General features: G+C 42.6%; 2 protein-coding genes across 3 annotated transcripts in view; one reads left to right on the top strand and one right to left on the bottom strand.

Annotated features, from left to right (window-relative positions):
* LOC118319780 (Kv channel-interacting protein 1) overlaps positions 1 to 14436 on the top strand; it is a 34089-nt gene extending 19653 nt beyond the window's left edge. Inside the window, exons 1-8 of one of the 2 annotated variants that reach the window (XM_035650405.2) lie at positions 1556 to 1778; positions 10378 to 10502; positions 11321 to 11390; positions 11483 to 11553; positions 11670 to 11777; positions 11870 to 11974; positions 12256 to 12318; positions 12660 to 14436. In XM_035650405.2, the coding sequence (XP_035506298.1) occupies positions 1721 to 1778; positions 10378 to 10502; positions 11321 to 11390; positions 11483 to 11553; positions 11670 to 11777; positions 11870 to 11974; positions 12256 to 12318; positions 12660 to 12707 (648 nt within the window). In that variant the 5' untranslated portion in view covers positions 1556 to 1720 and the 3' untranslated portion in view covers positions 12708 to 14436. Of the gene's footprint in view, positions 1 to 1555; positions 1779 to 10377; positions 10503 to 11320; positions 11391 to 11482; positions 11554 to 11669; positions 11778 to 11869; positions 11975 to 12255; positions 12319 to 12659 lie in introns of those variants that run through there. The other variant, XM_035650409.2, reaches the window with a different exon arrangement.
* Positions 14430 to 18491, bottom strand: LOC118319779 (T-cell leukemia homeobox protein 3-like). The gene is made up of 3 exons (XM_035650403.2): positions 17791 to 18491; positions 16508 to 16745; positions 14430 to 15822 (listed from the first exon to the last, which is right to left on the bottom strand). The coding sequence occupies exons 1-3, from the start codon at positions 18209 to 18211 to the stop codon at positions 15639 to 15641; spliced, it is 843 nt and encodes a 280-aa protein (XP_035506296.1). The 5' UTR covers positions 18212 to 18491; the 3' UTR covers positions 14430 to 15638.
* Positions 18492 to 18669: the final 178 nt, after the last annotated feature.

The raw sequence follows: 18669 nt of genomic DNA, 5'->3' as shown, positions 1-18669 counted from the left end.
CATTTTTACAGAAGCAGATTGCAGATTTTTTTTTTTTTACTCACCAAACAGAATATTTCCGGCTAAATCTGTCCATATGGCTTCCTAACAATCACGCCTTGTCCATTAGTTACTAGAAGCAGACAAAAACTGAGTAGCTGACACATTTGTGGAAACATTAACACTTCTTGATATAAAAGGACAATTGTCATCTGAAAAGTGATATATTTCAGAAGCATCTGTTGCTGTTAACCCTGTTTATTATTTTTTTTACTTGGACCATAGCTGAAAATAAATCTAATAGCAATCTATTGTAATATAATTCAACACCTCTGCCATAAAATGTTCAATATAGTATATTAGCATTTATAGTATATTATATCCTTACTATTTACATAAATACATATTCCTGTACAAATAACAACACCACTAACATTGAATGAACACCTCCATGAGTTATTGAAAACAGATTTTAGGCATCATAAAAGAAGAAGTTATGGCAGAGCTAATGCAATGGATTGTGTAGACTGTTTTTTAAATGCAGTGTTCTGCATCATGAACACTTTTACTTAGCATACATAGGTAGATTTGCTGTCAATACTTTTGTACACAAATTCATAAATGCAGGAATGAATCTGAGTTCTTCTTCCATGGCCGAATCCATGAAAAATGTATGTGCAGTGTTTGCATGTTGTACATGCACAGCACGTAGTTTGTCATCCAATTTGTCTCTTTGTACTTTGGTCATTGAAGACCGTATACCTTGTTTATATTGATTGGGCTGTAATTAAAATGTGATTTCGCCTGGGATATGTGTGAGGATAGGCAAGCTCGTCCAGACAAGAACACACACTCCCGCAGTAATGTGACACTTGCCTCAATCCTACTTGTGCCCTATTTAATATCTCATTCTTCTTATCCCTTGCTTCTTCCTCTTTTTAATCTCTCCCTCTCTTTTCTTACATGCTTGACTTTAAGCTGTTCCCTCCTTCCTGCTCTCTTGCTGCCTGCCCGTCTTTCTTCCCTCCTTATTTCCCCCCTGCTCCTTCATCCATCCCTGTTAGTGTGTATGTGGATGGATGAACAAGAATGATGGATGGAGTGACTGGAGGTGTTGTTGGATTGAAGTGGCCTTTTCATGAACAAACTGTGATGTTGAGGGAAAAACAGGAGCGATATTTTTCCTCCATTGGAGGAAAACAAGCCGCATTTAGGCGTGGAAATGTAAAACGGCATGTTGTTTTTTTCCACAGTGATTCACGGAATGTTATCGCCTACAAATCAATGGGTACACTCATATTAATTTATAATTTAGTGAATCAACATCCTGTGATTTCATACTGAATCACTGATGCTTTTGGCTTGCGGTGAAAGAGAGTGAGAGAGGGAGGGTGGGAGTCTACAACCCTTAATGAAAAACAAGGAAATGGGACGAAGGGAGGGAGATGGAGAGTTTGGTGAGAAAAGGGGCTCAGTGAGAGAGAGAAAGAAAGAGAGGAGGGGTGCTGTGAGCCGGGGGAGAAAGCATGAAAGGAGGGATGATAGAAAAGAGGGTTTCTGTCGAGAGCAGTCACTGAGAGAGGAGGTGGAGAGAGAGAGAGAGAGAGAGAGAGGAGGATGGGGAGAGGAAGGGGGGCAAGGGAGTGTGTGTGTGGGTGTGCGCTCTAGCCCTCCAAACGTGACGAAGAGATACAGACTTCAGCATACAGACGCTCTTGTTTCCACGACGACGACGGCAAACATGGGGGCTGTGGTGGGTACGCTGACCATGCAGACCAAGCAGAGGAGGCTGTCCAGGGGTGAGGGAATACAAACACAAACACACACACACGCATGCGCAGGCATATGCCTATTAAGAGCCTCAAAAACACACACACACACACACACACACACACAGACACACACACAGAGACATCAAGACAGTTAAAAACTTAAAACACTGTTTTTATTTTCTTGTACATACACCCACTCCAGTACAAATACACAGATCACAAAGAACGAAAGGAAGGAAGAGACCAACAGGTGTTCCCTCAGGAGTTTCTCAGTAGAGAAACTGTTTTTAAAGATGAAGTTTTAGTGCGAATGTGTGTGTGTTCATTCATGCTCACATGAGCGTATCTTTTTTGACAGAGTAAACTGAGGGTGGAGAGTAAGAGGCAGCTGAGTCCATGTGTGTGCTTGCATGCTTGTGTGTGTGTGTGTGTGTGTGTGTGTGCGCGCGCACAGACTCTAGCATTGATGCTGGTAAACACACACATGTCAAAGGTATTTGTCACTCTGCTCACACACTGCTTTTCCGTCTTGCTGTTACCTTGGAAGCACGGTATCCATGGCAACAAAAGATGTCAGTTTTGGGGTGGGTGGGTGGGTGGGGTGGGGTGGGGGAGCTTGATGACATTGAGGGTATTCCTAAGTAAGTCAAGGCCATGTGAAAGTGAATGAGATGATGAGAGATGGAAAAATGCTTATGAAATAAGGAGTTGTTGTTTTTTTTTAATGAAAACCTGCAGCTTGTGAAAAAATATTTTACTCCCTTGTTGCTCATTCTAATAAAATCTAATGTAAATCTCACAAATCCAACCTGGCTGCTCCAATGAATGGGCACACTGAGCAGGGGATCGGTGCCAGGCTGAAAATATTACCTACTAACAGTGTGCAGTCGTTTAAAACATATTTGCCAAAGTAGATTATTATTGGTTTTTCAGGGAAAATTAGACCATTCAGGACCTTTTCCAAGTGACTGAACACGGTTTGTTTCATCTTATGAATTAGGCTTTGTTTCCCTCCCACAAACCCAAACCAACACCTTTCCCCAAGAGTGCTAAAAAGGCAAGGTGTAAATTTGTTGCTATTTTGAATAAAGAGGTGGTCGTAGATGCACTCGCAACGTGCAAACGTGTGAAAGTTGACTCTTCCTGCAGATGAAAACAGGACTATTTCTCCTCCACAATTGCCCTGCAAACCCATCCTGCCAAAAAAAAAAAGGGAAAAAAGGGGGATGTGGAGCAGGAGCTATTTGGAGGTTGTTGGTAATTCTGGTGTTGTGTTGTGGCACTTCACCGCCCCTCTCTCTATCCCCTGCTCTAACACGTTAGCTCTTTGCAGGACTAGTGCAGCGGAGCTTGTACGTGTGCAGCTGCCTGCTCTTTGCTTTTGCAGATAACTTGCTATCCAGGATCACGACACCGACAGCAACACGGCGAGAGAGACAGTGCACAGCTGTAATATTGCAAGATTAGATGACTGCATGATTGATCTTCTGAGCACGAGCTCGTCACTGTGCCCTGACAGAAGCCGTTTATGTGCATCCTGCGTCCTGAACACTTGCCTGTGTGTCTGTCTGTCTGTCTGTTTTCATTGTTGCTCTCTCAACAGTTTGCTTTATTTTCTCTCAAGTGTTCTTTTCTCTTCTCCTCGACAGGTTCTCTGTGTTCTTTTCTCCTACCTGTTGTGTTGTGCGCCTGGTGCTTGTTTTGTTCCTCATCTGTTGTGGTGGCCTCTGACAACTCTTCTCTCTAGAAAAAGAAAAAAAAATCACCAGGCATTTTTCTCCCCTCTCTTGTGCATTTTTCATTTATTTTCAGCCTCTATATTTCTGCCTGCCTCAATTGCTCCCTGCAGCAATGCTGTCACAATCTCCCTCTCTGCCTCCCTTTCCCGTCACTCCTCTGCTCCTCCTTTTATCTTGTTCCCCTTCTGCCTTCTGTTCCTCCTCACCTCAACACCTTTTTTTCCACCATTTCCACATCCTTTGTCTTCATCTTTCTCTTCTCCTTGTTGTTTCCCTCTTTTCCCCCTTCCAGTCCTTTTGCACGCTTGATTCACATAATCTTACTTTCTTCTAATGTCCCCCTACTACACTCTCACATGGCACCACCACATCCCGCTCCTGGCACCCTCATCTCCATACCTCTCTCTCTCTCACTTCTCCATTTTATGCCTCCATTCTCGCTCTCATTTGCTCCCTTTCTCCATCACCCACGCTCCCATTAGCTGGTGTGAGTGCTTATTAAGTCATCTCGTCATTCTCCTCTCTTGGCATCCAGCAGTGTGTGTGTGTGTGTGTGCGTGTGTGTGCGTGCGTGCGTTTCAATTTCTGCAGATTCTGAGTCTAGACATGTATTTACTCAAAAATCTATACTTTCATGCAGTTAGGTGCATGTAAATGAGTGTTATTTGACAAAGTGCCATAATATGGATTTGTCTGTGTGTGTGCATGTATCTCCTGTATAACACAAACGCAAAACAGCGATTCTGAGTTCGCCCTCCAGCTCTTAGGTCATTCTTTCCAGCCTGATGATTAGTAAGCAAACCGAAGTGTCTGTGTGTGTGGGTGGGAGTTTATATTGTTTTATGCCCATGGGTGCGGTAAAACCTCTATGACCCTTGAAATAATGCCTCCATGTGTGTCTTGTTTGAGGGTCGGTGACCGGATGCATCTAGAGCTCTCTGTGTGTTTGTGTGTGTCGTTAACACTGCACTTCCAGTGAACAACCCAAGGGCTAGTCAGGGATTGGCCGCGTGTCCACTGACTTGGATGATGACTGTGGAAAACCATGCCTCTCCGAACGATAGCTTGAAATTACACAGTCAACATGATTATGTGTGCAGCTTGTACATGGTCTACAAGTGAATAGGGCTGTTGCAGCTGAAATCTATTTTTGAGAGACTTCCTCCGTACCTCCAGGGAGACCACGGCCATCGGAGTTGCTACTTTCTTGGAGAGCACTCTCCACCATTAAAGAGTCCGGTCAGAGCAGCCCTGTTCGTAGCCAGCTGGACATCAGATTAGGCTAATTCAGATTATGCAAATTACACACACTCTCTCTGGCAAGGAATACAGGACCGAGTACAAGAAGCAAAGGGAGAGCATAAGAAGTGCAGAAAGGAGGATTCAGTGGGCAACAGCAGAAAGGAAGAGATGGAGAGGAGAGCGGTAACATTAAATAATAGAGCCAGCAGTATAGTTGGGGAAAGAACCAAGAGTTTAATCTGGGCTGGAGGAAGTGTGTGCTGTTGATGGAGGATGTATTTTTTTGTGACAGAGTGCTGGCTGGGGAGAGTGACAGGCGGGCAGACTTTCACTGCTGGCAGCTCAGACCACCATTTAATACTCCAAACAAGCTCGGAGAGAAAAAAAGGGTTCAGGCTTTTGGTCACTGTCAAACTCCACATCTTGTAATAGCTTGTGTAACAGATGGAATGGAAGCTTGTGAGGTTGCTATTTAGGTTTTCCTGACCTGCTTAGTTTGTCATTTTGGAACATGACTCTTGCCGCTTTTTAGATGTCACGTGTTCGCAATTTTAAATTTGATGCAGTTAAGTTTTACTAGATAGACATAAATACCACAGCCCTACTCGGTATGGCTACAAGCTCTTGCACTTAGACCTTGACTCACAGTGTATTGTTACTCATCCCTCTAACATCCTGTGCTGCAGGTGGATCCAAGTTAGGTTACATTTTTTGGAAATGAGGAATACTGAATCCATCCTTTGCAGTGGGGCTGCATCAGTAGGACATGGATGAATTACTGCACCGCTCCCAGTGCAACATTGTGGCTCATGAATTGTTTTTGGACAACACTAGAGGTCCGAATAGACCACAGTGAACCTGTCTTTGTTATCAGGATCATCTTTTTGTGGGACTTGAAAAATCAAACCATATTGCAAAACATATCCTTGAGAAGTAGGAAAGAGAAGATCAAAATTAGTTTTGCTCCTATTTCCAATGTGAAGCTTTTAATATCGACAATCTGCAGATGCCAAGTCTCATCTGACACATTATACAGCTTTACAATACTAACTGTAAATTGCAGTAAGCATCCCAGGTTTCCTTTGGTTGTTAGTGTTTAGAATACTATCCGAAAAACCTGGTTATCACCCGTGTATTATATCATAATGGAAAATGCTGCTAATTGATCTCAGCAGGAATCAACTCGAGGTTGACGACTTGAGCGAACACAATGCAGCAGTTTCTACAATGCCTGGTGAATCGAATCAAACGCTGCTCTTGCAACTAAACTTAATTTGACACAGACCTGCTGCTTTAATTCAAGAACAGTAAATAGAGCTAACCTGCGAGGGGCAGCTCTGTGGGAAACCTCTCGATGCAGCAGAGCCCCCTGCAGGCTGCAACTCAGTCGCTCCTCTTCAGCTCACCTGGCAACCACAGCTCCTTTTTTACATCCACATGGGGACAATGAGTGAGTGCACGCTGGCCACAAGTGCACTGCTGCTACGGGAAGTAATCCTCGTTTATGTCGTTGTGAGTTTCAAAGTGTTTTACTGCCGTGAGTGTTATATTAGGAGAGGAGAGCACTTTTAAGGCAGAGGCGCTTTATTTAGATTTTCTTAGGATTAACACCATATGACAACATGTTCCGGGGAAATCTGAAGTTATACGCATTCAATGAAATGTGCAACACACCAGAGGCTTTGACACACTGGTGATCTCTGCTTTAGCTTTTGCTGCCCCCTGCTGGTACACTGACATTGTAGCAGTGTTATATAGTTGCGTCTATACTCTCAATGTAAGTAGACACACGACAGACAGGCTCACAGTGCAAATTAGGAGGGATCCTGTCATCTCAGCGGGTGTATTCATGACTGTAACTATATACGTTTTGCGTATACTGTATAAAAAGTCATATATCAAAAGAACTTGGGCATGTTTAGTGGGAAAAGTCACATTGTGGTAATGTAAGCCTTCTGCTGGTGGAGCATGACTCTGTCTTAATGAGAACAATTAATCTCATGTGCACATGCGCACGCAAAGTCCCAACACATATGGTCATACAGTATAGGTGAGTTTATCACTGTTGCAGTGTGCTCAGGTGGGCCCCCCCGAGTGAAAGCTCTGTTCCCGAAGAGTGAAGGACACAGAGGGTGAAAGATGTGGGGGGGGTAGTTACTGGGATGGAACGAAGGTCAGGATGAGAGAGGGAGAAGCCCCAGGGAGTAGAGAGAAATGGGAGGATAAAAAGACAGAGATAGAGGGAGGCAGCTGAGTGCTGCACGGTAGGAGAGCGCAGGATGGATAGAAAGTTCACAGGCGTGAGAGGAGTTTAGTCGGACGTAGTGGGAAAACTACAGCTACTGTGAGTTTGAAAGTTTAGCAAATGTTTGCTCTTGTGTATTTACAAGATAAAAGTCTAAGAATTAAAAAATGTAAAAAAGAGCTGGAGTAAGCAAAGAGGTGGGTTGAAGTGATAAACCAAGGCCAGTGGCAGGAGAGAATAAATCAAAATGGAAAGCGAGGAACAGAGTGAGAACAGCCTCCACACTATAGCCATCATTGTGCTGTGCTGTGGGGCCGTCAAAATGCTGCACCTACTGGGAGTCATCACCGTGGAGGGTGAGTCAGTACTACGACTGCTATCGCCGTAAACCAGCGCCGACACGCTTTCTGTCTGTGTGGGGATGGTAACTTGCAGAAAAATGAATGAAGAAGTGCTGCATGTAAATGTTAGATGCTGCAGGCTGCACAGCACTGGTGGAGATTTGTTCTCTCGGGCTCCTCCCGTCCTGATTTCTGCACTAACTACTCCTAACAAACCTTCTGGGGAGGGTTTGGGGTATTTTTTTTTCCTCTGCTGCGTTTTGAATTGTAAACCCATCTGGCCAATCCATTTGTTTTGTTGCAATCATACTCAGACACTGGTATTAATGTTGCTACAAAGGCTGTATTATACAAATAGGTTTGAAAATGTAATCCTGTTAACAGTGATTGTACTGTAGGTAATAACAAGACTCATCACGTGTGTCCAACACTTTACATCGTCTTTCCCAGGTGTTTTATGAAACTCTATGTGTAGTCAAGTATTTATCTAAAGTTGATGATTCTTGTCTGTATGGATACACATTTTCGATTTTTAATGGCCATCGCTAGTTCATATGCTCATCATGATCTATTTAATTTGGGACGTAAAGAAAGAAGTACATTATTCTGTTTTTTTAAGGAAATTTAGCAGAATATTTAAAATAAAATAAAATAATAGTAAGTCCAAACATAGCTGATTGCAATGTCAGCTGGAAGCCTACCAATGTGTTTTTTAGTGTGTTGACCAAACGGGAAAGGGGAAAGAAATTACTTCAGAGGGATTGTGTTCGGAAACCTGGATCGTGGAAGAAACTTTGGTGGGGAAACGAGAGTGGCAGGGAGAGAGGGAGGATGTATGGAGAACAAAGGAGAGGAAGACCAAGCCTGGTGATGCTGATGAGAACTTGGACAGTGTTCTGGTCGAACGAGCTCATTTGGAGACAAGTGCAAAGTGTTTTGGTGATTTGAGTTAGTTTTGGAGTTGAGATTAATTGTTTGGCCAAGATGCATGACATGCAGACTTTATGAATAGTTTTGAAAAGTGATTTAACATGAAGAATAAAGTCAAAGTGAATCCTTTCAGGCATGTCTGCAATCTTGAACTCTGTAGGTGCATGAACACAGTGAATACTGTGTGGGTACAACAATGTTAGGCAAAAGCAAAAACCTGACAGTGAAATGGTGATGTGCTAGTGCGGTGTACTGTATATACTATAAGAGCACCTAATCTGTATCTGTGTTTTGAAAGCATTTATGGGAGCATCACACTGGAGCGGGAACTGGGTGTGAATAAACTCACCTTGGGCATGAGTCTGAATCTTCACCCTGACAAAGACTGAACTGCCTGAGTGATGAAACAAATGGCCTGTGTGTTCATGCGTGTGTGTGTGTGTGTGTGTGTGTGTGTGTGTGTGTGTGTGTGTGTGTGTGTGTGTGTGTGTGTGTGTGTGTAGAGGAGAGGAGCTGTATATAGAGAGACTGTTGAACAACTCAATAATATAAGTTGTCTATAAAGTAATAATGATCCATAATGTAGAATATTAGCACAATGCAGTAAGCTCTTGTTTTGTCACAGAATCAATCATTGTAATGTATGTTGACGATTGCAGTTTTAAATTAGTCGCATTTTGTTTTGTAATATAATCACATCAAAGTTTAAAAGGACGCCAGTGTCCAAATGTGAACATCATGATTTACACCAAAAATCAAACCAACTTTTGGCTTTTAAAACCTAATGGCAGCCCTTCGATGCTTTATATACGTGAAAAAAAAGTCTGCTGATGCATTAAACGGGAACACTGAACACTGAATCCAGTAACAGTGAGGTTTGATGAAGCAGTGAGATGAAGCTGTTTTTGTCTTGCACAGTAAAAACGCAGACCTGGTACCCAATGATTCACTGACAGGACAGAACTGAGGAGGCATTGGAGTAATGAAGCTTCACAAAGCACTAATAGTCTCGCCACAGAGATAAAAACGTTTCTATTTCAAGACTGTTGATGTTTCAAAATGTACCTTGCCAAGGACAGAGTGAACCTTCCACTCTGAGACAATTAAAGCAGGAGCCCATCAGAAGAACTGCAGCTCATTCAGCTGTATATGTGCTGCTCTCTGCAATGATCCCTGAAAAAGGATTTTGAAGTAAGCAGTTGTACATCAGACACTGACAAGTTGTGTGGGCTTGTGTGGTGACGGTCATTTGCATAAATAAATAGACAGAGGAAATTGAACTTGATCTCCTTGCAGACCTCTGAACGGGAAGTCAGCTCTTACAAATAATTGGAGGTCGACACAGGCCCCCCGCAATCTAGACACCCAATTCTAATTATATATCTGCCAGAGTCCAACAGCTTGTCCGCTTAAATATTCACATTACATGGATGTATTAGAGAATTGGACCTATCGATCATAAGAGGATAACTCCAGGTCTGCGGCATATGCCCAACGCAAAGATTCCACCTGGTAAACAGGCTCAGACACAACAGTGATTACCGATCAGTGATGGACAACTATTCTGACATGACCTTCATAAAACATGGCGTCTCTTAATAACTTAACCAACACTACGTTTTTTTTCTCCTTTTTTTTCCTTTTCTTTGGTCCAGTTTTTCATAATTTTTCCATCATGGTCATTTTATCTTCTTTTTTTTTTGGTACTATTTCTATTAAATCATGCGGTTACAACAGTGTGAACGATCATTACAATGTAGATTGCTTTGGGAATTTATGCTCATAGTAGTGTGTAGATGAGTGTCACGCTTTTATACTGTGGTGTGTGTGTGCGTGTGTGATGTCAGAGTCAGTGGTTTGTCCTCTCTCTCCTCCCCTCCAGCGAGGAGAGCAATGAGTTGTTAATGATAGGACCGGTGAGAGGAGGACAATGGAGCAGTTAGACTGACCTCAACCTCTCTGCACCTCCATCTCTCACCCTCTTCTCTCAACATTTTCAGTGTAGTTCGAAACTTGACGTGTGCAAATTAGTTCACAGTGGCTTTCTCATCTCCTTTCTAATCCTTCGGGGGTCTAAATCATAGTAATGATTTCTTTTCGCATGTTGTTTTTTGTGTCTGTTTCGTCAGATAAAGCTGACGATGACCTAGAGATGACCGTGGTGTGCCATCGACCAGAGGGTCTGGACCAGCTAGAAGCTCAGACCAACTTCAGCAAGAGAGAGCTCCAAGTTCTCTACAGGGGCTTCAAGAATGTAAGAGCCTTTCACGATGCACCGCAAAACAAAACTGAAGATTTCTCTGCCTAGATACAGTAAATACCAAATAGAAACCAAAATAGTTTTTGTGTTGATCAGAAGAGTCCTTGCTCCAGTGCTTACATTTAGACTCCACCTAATGTCAAGACTCACTACTTTAAGACTGTGTAAATTATATTTTTCTAAGCTCTGGGAAGTTTTTTCACACAGGGAGAAAGTTTTGGAAGTTTTATCTTTTCTGGCAAGATAAACCAAGAGATTGACTTTAAAGAGTAAAGAATACTCCGCCCAAGAATACAGATTAAAAATGTGGAAATTGAAATGGACCAAGCAAATCAATATTGCTTTTTAATGAACTTTGGTGACCAAATTCATTTTGTGGGGGTTCACAACTGATCTCCTATTTGCTGACCCCTTTATTAATCTGAATTTATGATTGTATTGTATTGTATTATTATTACTACTATTATTATTTTATGTAGTGCTTGTAATAAATGTTAAAGTAAGAAAGTAATATGATCCATCAGCAACACGTGGATGATCAGGATGGTTTGGTTTTTTTTGCCACCATAACCATAAGTGATATCTATGTTAGAGCTTGGTGCAACAGTGACTCCCCTTGACCGAAGGACAGCATTTGCAAATGCAATTGTTTGTTCTTGAGCTGAGACAGTGTAGATTTATTTCATTTTATCGCCCTCTCCCCTTCTGTCCCCTTCTGTCCACCTCTCTTGGACCCGCCAGTGGGGTGGCTCTGTCTAATTCATACACTCTCCTCACTCCCTCTTTCTCTTTGTCCCCCTCAATCTCTCCAGGAGTGTCCAAGTGGCGTTGTAAATGAGGACACCTTCAAGCAAATATACTCCCAGTTCTTCCCACATGGAGGTACAGTACAGTGGGAGCTTGCACTGTATTGTTTGTGTCTATTAATGTTGTTTCTACCCAGTGTCCAAACTTTCTTTCCTATTCCCCTGCAGATGCCAGCACCTACGCACACTACCTGTTCAATGCGTTTGACACAGGAAGTTCCGGCTCAATCATGTTCGAGGTTTGTTTTATTCGTCCATTCATTTCCTGATTCAAATGATATTGTGGCTCGCTACGTCCGAACCATCTCTCTGTTTTTCATTCTGTCATTGTTTCTCTGTTTTTTCTGTCCGTCAGGACTTTGTATCAGCTCTGTCCATCCTGCTGAGGGGCTCGGTCACCGAGAAGCTCCAGTGGACATTTAACCTCTACGATATCAACAGGGACGGCTACATCAACAAAGAGGTGTGTGTTTCTGTGTTTTTTTGAATTGTCCGTTTTTGTCGTTCATGTCTTCTCATGGTTGTGATTGTATGCGTCTTTGTTCTGTTCCACAGGAGATGACAGACATTGTCAGAGCGATATATGACATGATGGGAAAGTACACGTACCCTGTCCTTAAGAATGATGCACCCAAACAGCATGTGGACGCCTTCTTTCAGGTAAATATATCGGAGTCGGCAACAACGGCAAATAGAAGAGAAAAAACCCCCAATACTTTTATTTAACAATAAAGATTTAAAGAAAATACATCACAAAGTGTAGAGTGAGTATCGCAAATACGAAAGTGGGCAAAAGTCTGGCAGCTGATGTCACTCATGTGTGAATTTGTTCATTAACATCTTATCCAATATCTGCCCTTACACCCTGAACAAATGGTTGTGTGTGTGTGTGTGTGTGTGTGTGTGTGTGTGTGTGTGTGTGTGTGTGTTTCTCTCCACAGAAAATGGACAAAAACAGGGACGGTGTGGTCACTCTTGATGAATTCATCATTTCTTGTCAAGAGGTATTACAAAGTTTTTCTAAAAGTTCTCTTCCTTCTTTCATAAATCTTGCAAATGCTAAAATTAATAATGGTTGTGTAACACAGAACTTTTTTACAGCTTTACTTACGTTTTACAGAAGGCCTTATATTCGCCTCCTTTACGAGTAATGCTATACAAACTATTTATCATAATGTTTCTAGACACAAAAATTTAGTTTACCTTTTCAGATAACTCACACGGTCAGTCTTTATTTTACGGGCTTTCAGTGCCCCCTAGTGGCCAGTAAGTTGAATTAAATGGTGATTGTTGGGTGGACTTCCTCCTGAGTCTGCTTTTCCATTTCCCATCTTCTTTTGCGCAGGACGAAAACATCATGAGGTCTCTGCAGCTCTTCGAAAATGTCATCTAGACAACAAAGAAGAGGGAGACGGTGCAATGGACGAAAAAAGCACTGAGCGAGAGAAGAGAGAAGAACAAAGGAGGAAGAAGGGAGAGAAGGAGCGATGAACATGCACAAGAAAAGGAACAGCATAGCTCGCAAATTGAAACGAGACAAAGAGCTAGTCGGGTTGTATGTGAAAACACTAAACCTCATGGGAGGGGTCACGGCTGTTAGAGATCCACAGCGACGAACCATCACCGGTTTTGGAAAAAGTCCTTCAGTCTCAAACCATTTAATTCGACCTTTTCGTGACCATTCATCTCGTCTCCGGCTCCCACGTTGGTTGCTGTCGTCACAGTTGCTGTCATGTTGGACAGTGTGTACCTCATGCCATTGTGAAACTACTGATTCATTCATTTCTTTCTCTGAAATATATCAATTTGAAACCACATTATCAACCAGGACTGGAACTCCGGCTTAGCAGTGAGATCAACCAAATGCATACTACGTGCATTAGAGGCTTGAATAATGTGGTTTTCAGCTTGAATATCCGGTCCTATACAACAAACATGAGCAATACTGCGAAGCATGCTAGACTTAGGCCTACTGCATATATAACATACAGTATATGTGCCGTAAAAAAACTTGGTGGTAACATAGTCATCTTCTTGCTCAGCGGTTACATTTGGTCTGGGTGTGGCGCTTCACAGAGCCACCGCATCTTTTTTAGATATCTACTGAAACTCAGACACAGGCCTGTGAAGGTTTGCACAGCTGAGCGTGGCCTCGGCCAGATTTCGACAGTCTTGCGTCTCGCGGCGGCTTGCGACAGTCCCCCAAAAAGTCCTTGTTACTCCCACTGTGTGTGTTCCGGTGGTGTCAGTCTGTGTTTCAGTGTTGTAACGACTCGACTGTAGATATTTAACTGTTGTATTTGTGGCTTCTTTCTCGCTGTCTGGAGTCATCCGTGTCTGTCTGTGTGTTTCTGATTCTGACTAACTGTCTTATCTTTCTGTCAAACTGGATGCAACTGTTATTATTCCACCTGGCATTCATTGTGAAATAAAGAGTCCACTTAGAGATATTTACTGGCGTACAGGTGTAGAGTGACGCAGGGATGTGCGTGCATCTAAGTGTGCGTGTGTTGATGTTTGCAGTGTCCTGAAGTTTTTTTTACCTGACTATTAAAATGTTTTTGTTTTTTTTCGAGCACAGTTTCATCTCGCGGATGAGAATCCTGCTGAACTGACCAGGTTTCTGCCACAGAGGAGAGTTCTATTATCTACTCTTGTCTGTTTAAATGTGGACCAACCTTTCACTGTGAGGGAGAGACAGAGGTGGGGGAGCTGGAGGGAGGAAGGAATTGAGGGAGACAAAGATGAGAGAATAAGACGGAGGAAGAGAGCAAAGACCTTTCCACTGATTCTGAAGGAATGGAAGCCATGTTTCAAACGAGAGCCATCGTTTTGGAGACGGGGCAGGTCATAAACACACATTTATAAATGATTTACTGCCATGCCCACTCACTGTGCTACGAACAGTGTAATAAAAAAAATCCTTGCTGAGATTAGATATGTTGCAGGTCATCTCAAATTTACCCAGACATATTTCCAGACTGACGGATAGGAAGACAAACAGACAGGCAGACATACCGACACACAGACAGCTTATATTGTCAGAATTCAAATCATGTGTGTATTGGAATAATGTATAAAATCATTATATTTATCAATAAACTTTTCAACAAACAGATTAATTCATGTCTCCTACATTAACCTTGTCGCTCCATAATGTTTTTCTTTTTTCTAGATTATAATTATTGTGTATGAAAATCTTTAAATCCTTTTTTTTTACGGTGCATCATCAGGATCACAATAACAGCAGACACTGTTATTTACACATATACAATTAAATTTAAAAAAGGGCCGTACATCTGTGCCTCCGTCCCAAAGGATACGGCCCCACAAATAAAGCAGGATAATGTGCATATGAAAAAACATCACCGGCGTCGCTGAACATGCATCACTCTCTTTATTACCCAGCTCACAGCCTCGTTCATATTTCCTCACTTCTCTCCCAGTTAATCCTGACAACTGTTCCCATAATGTGACATTTGAACATCATTTTGGGGCGATAACATGGTGCACTACACCTGTGTATAGTATGTGCAGGTGATTGTGGTGGTTTATTGTGCTTGGAGTGGGTACATTTAAAAAGAAAATATATATATATATTTGAAAAGAGAGTTGAAGCACCAGGACATAGGAATAGGAATAGTCAGTTTTATCTGCACTTTTGTGAAGACATTTTTGTATTTTTTGATAAAACAGGGCAAGAGATTTACATAAGACTCACTGACACATTTTAATGCATTTTTGAAGTGTAAGTCTGTCCTTTATTTGCCTGGTGTTCTCCCCCCAAAACTAATCCTTTCCAAATGTCAGTTTCAGAATAAGGAGATCTTTGTGTTGAGAGAAAACGCTTTTGCAGAATAATCAATGATATTGTGTCTCACTGGGAATTTTTAAAAAACTCCTTTCGGTCTAAAATGTTTCCCTCACTCTTATTCTAATAAACAGAATAAGCACAGGCATACAATAATAATCACATGGGTGCCAAGACATTTTAACGACAAGTTCTGTTTCCGTGCCTCTATCGACTTGAAAAGTCTCACTGTCCCACAGAGTTGCCAGATTTAGTCCAAGAAAGTCCTGTTTCCGCTTAAAAACAGGCATCACTCACCATCGCTGCAGGTCCCGTTTCACAACCATCCTCTCAAATGGCTGTGGCCCATTCGTCAGTTTGTTTATTTTCTCCCTGTTCCGACATTTATTTTTTCCCCTCCATTGCATGGATCAAAGTAAGTCCCACTGTCCTCACGTAGGCCTAATTGAATGTATGTATCCTCCCAGGGATGACAGATGATGCCTATTGATTGCAGCGCGGTTGTTTTGGTCTCTACTCCCTCTCCTCGGCCCAGGGCTGGAGGTTCTGCAGGGCGTACAGGGAGGAGTTATGGGCGCACAGTGGATCCGACACCGCTGACTCGCTGAGGGACTTCTGGAGGGCGGACTGCTGCAGCTGCAGGATGAGACGATTGGCCTGCTGACGCTCCGCCTCCCTCTCCTCGGCCGTCTGTCTCCTGAGAGAAGGCAGCGGAAGGGTTTTATTTTTTTTTTTTGTATTTGTAATATATAAAATATGAAGACATTATCTATGCATGAATTAAAAGTGGTGTGACGCAAGATTAAAGGACAGCCAGGAAGAGTGCAGACGTGTGGAAAAAAAAAATAGATAGGCTGCAAACAAAAGTACTATTTTCAAATAAAAATAAAGAATAGTAAACAGAGCGATTGCAAAGATGAAATGATTTATTTCAAGCATGGAAATTTACCCTCCAAAAATAGACAATTTGACTTCCTGTAATTGCTTGGTAATAAAATATTTTGGATACAAAAAAATGATATATATATATATATATACATATATAATTTGGGCCTAATAAATGTAGAGGTTATACCTACATTGTATTTGTACTGGTAAGAAAAAGAAAACGTGCTAACAAAATTCCACTAAATGTTTTATTTTATATATATATATATATATATTTTTTAATTTGCTTCCGTTTGAGTTTTTTCTCTTCCGACTCGACGGGGTCACACAACAGGAAATTACGCGCGGGGTCACCTGCTAAACGAGGGAAAGTTTGGTTTGGAACAGGCCCCAAACCCCTCGTGGATGAACCCTCCGCGTCGAGATGGAATGTGGAGACAGACGTCGGGGTTGACATCTTCAACAAGAAGGGGGAAACAAATCCTCACACCAACCTCCACTTGGTCCTGCGGTTCTGAAACCAGGTTTTGACCTGCGCGTCTGTCATCTTCAGGCTCTTGGCCAGTGCCGCCCGCTCGGCGCTGGCCAGGTACTTCTGTCGGTGGAAGCGCTTCTCCAGCTCGCAGATCTGGACCCTGGAGAAGGACGTGCGAGGCTTTTTCCGTTTGGGGGGCGTCCGGTTCTGGTACGGGTGTCCTATCCGCCGCGTGACGGCGAACGGCACCAGAGCCGCTGCGGGACGAGAGAGAGAGAGACAGAGAGAGAGAGAGAGAGAGAGAGAGACGCACACACACCGGTGAGTGAATATGAAATTTGATACGGAACCGAACAGACTAATTCACTCCCCACTCTGTATGGAAATTAAAGGCCATATATCACAGGTATCTGCCCTGTTTGACAATAATTCCCCATTTCGACTGTGTAGGCCAAGCGTGAATTGTGTGAGGAGAAAAGATTAGTCTGGGCAAAGTATTGGAAACAATATAGTTATGAAAATGAACATGTGCTCCTCTTAAAGTTGTTAGCGGTTTAACAGATAATCCCGGTTGTAATTACAGAGAAGGACAGCAGGCCTGTTGGCCCGTTTATTGATTCTTTACATACAGTATAGGCTATAGGCCATTGCCAATAAAGGCTCCTACTAATCTTCAATGAAGCAAGCTGTATGGAATGTTTTAGATAAACTTAAATCCGATTTATCTACACCTTAATTTTCTTTGTCTTTTTTATTAAAATAACATATAATACGCCCATTATTATTTTAAATAAAAAATAACTGTCTATAATTCATTAGGTAAATTATTTGACAGTTTTCATAGTTTATCTTAATCTTATTTAGCCTCATTAATAACATTTATTGCTCATTTTCTCTACGACAATATAATATCACAGGGACATGTTGCTGCTGTTTGATTCTTTACAAACAAAGTACAACTGTGTGAGTGTGCAACTGCTTATCCGTAATGTAGGACAAAACACATTCAAATCCTAAAACTCAAGAGAAGTCAGTGACAAGGTTTTTAATAATAATAAATAAATATATAATAAATATCTAAAGCGATACAACTCTTTTAAATGTGTATCCTGTTGTATGTATTGGTCTGCTCTAATCAGTCTAAATAATTAAAGTTAAATCAGTTCAGTCGACTGAAAATAGCCTTTACAAATATTTGGCCCAGATTTTTGTTGTTTTAAATCGTCCATCAGCTGTTACCAACGTTTTAAACATAGTAAAATATTAATGGAGGGAGCCCATTAGGTCATACAGCTGTCTTACCTGATATTCTGTCCTTGGCGAACCTGTTTCCTATCCACGGGAAGCACAGCCCTCCAAACCCAGGAACAGCGCCCTGGACAGGGGCGGGGGGTCCCGGGGCTGTCATGGGTCTGTGGGCCGGGACACGAATCACTCCCCGGCTGCCTAGACTCCTGCTCTCCCCGTATGAAGCCTCCACCGGAGGCATTATCCCAGAGAGGGAGATAGACAGCGCGGTGTAAGAGGGTGCGCTGGCGCCGGTCGGGCTTCCTAAACTGTAATAACCGTCCCCACTGCTCAAATCGGATCCACTTTGTCTTCCAGCCGTGCGCCCGTTTTCTGGCTCTGTACCGGCTCCCAGGATCTGGTCGATGCCGAAGCTGATGGGCTCGTGATGGGCCGGTTTGGGAGGGGGGCTCGGTGCGCTGGGTGCTTGCTCCATTCTCTTCGCTTTGTCGCAAAAAAAAAAAAAGGATGAAAAAAAAAAAATCCCGAAAAGGATGTTTTCAGACGGAACCACAGCAGCGTCAAACTGTACCTAAAGTCATCGTCAGTAGTGTCTCCATTGCCGTGCAGCCGCCTTCCCAGAATCCAGCGTGTCCTCGCTGTCTTTAACAGGCCTCTTTCAGAGGGTCTTCACTACAGGCTGTGGTGAAAGTTTGATGGGCGTTTGGAGAGATGTGACGCTCTGTCCTCCTCTCAGCGCGTCAAAACGCTCCGTCTAGCAGCTCCGTCCTCCTCCATCCCTCTCCACCTTTCATTGGCTGGCACCGGAGTGACTGATTGAATGTTAATGGGGGTAGGCCCAGGATTTGGCACAATAACCAAGATTTCCCATTACCAAGGGCATCAGCCTGTAATGGATATATATATATATATATATATATATATATATATATA

Source organism: Scophthalmus maximus, chromosome 9 (assembly GCF_022379125.1).
Source record: "Scophthalmus maximus strain ysfricsl-2021 chromosome 9, ASM2237912v1, whole genome shotgun sequence".
NCBI lineage: Eukaryota > Metazoa > Chordata > Actinopteri > Pleuronectiformes > Scophthalmidae > Scophthalmus > Scophthalmus maximus.
This window is presented reverse-complemented; position numbering and strand designations above follow the sequence as displayed.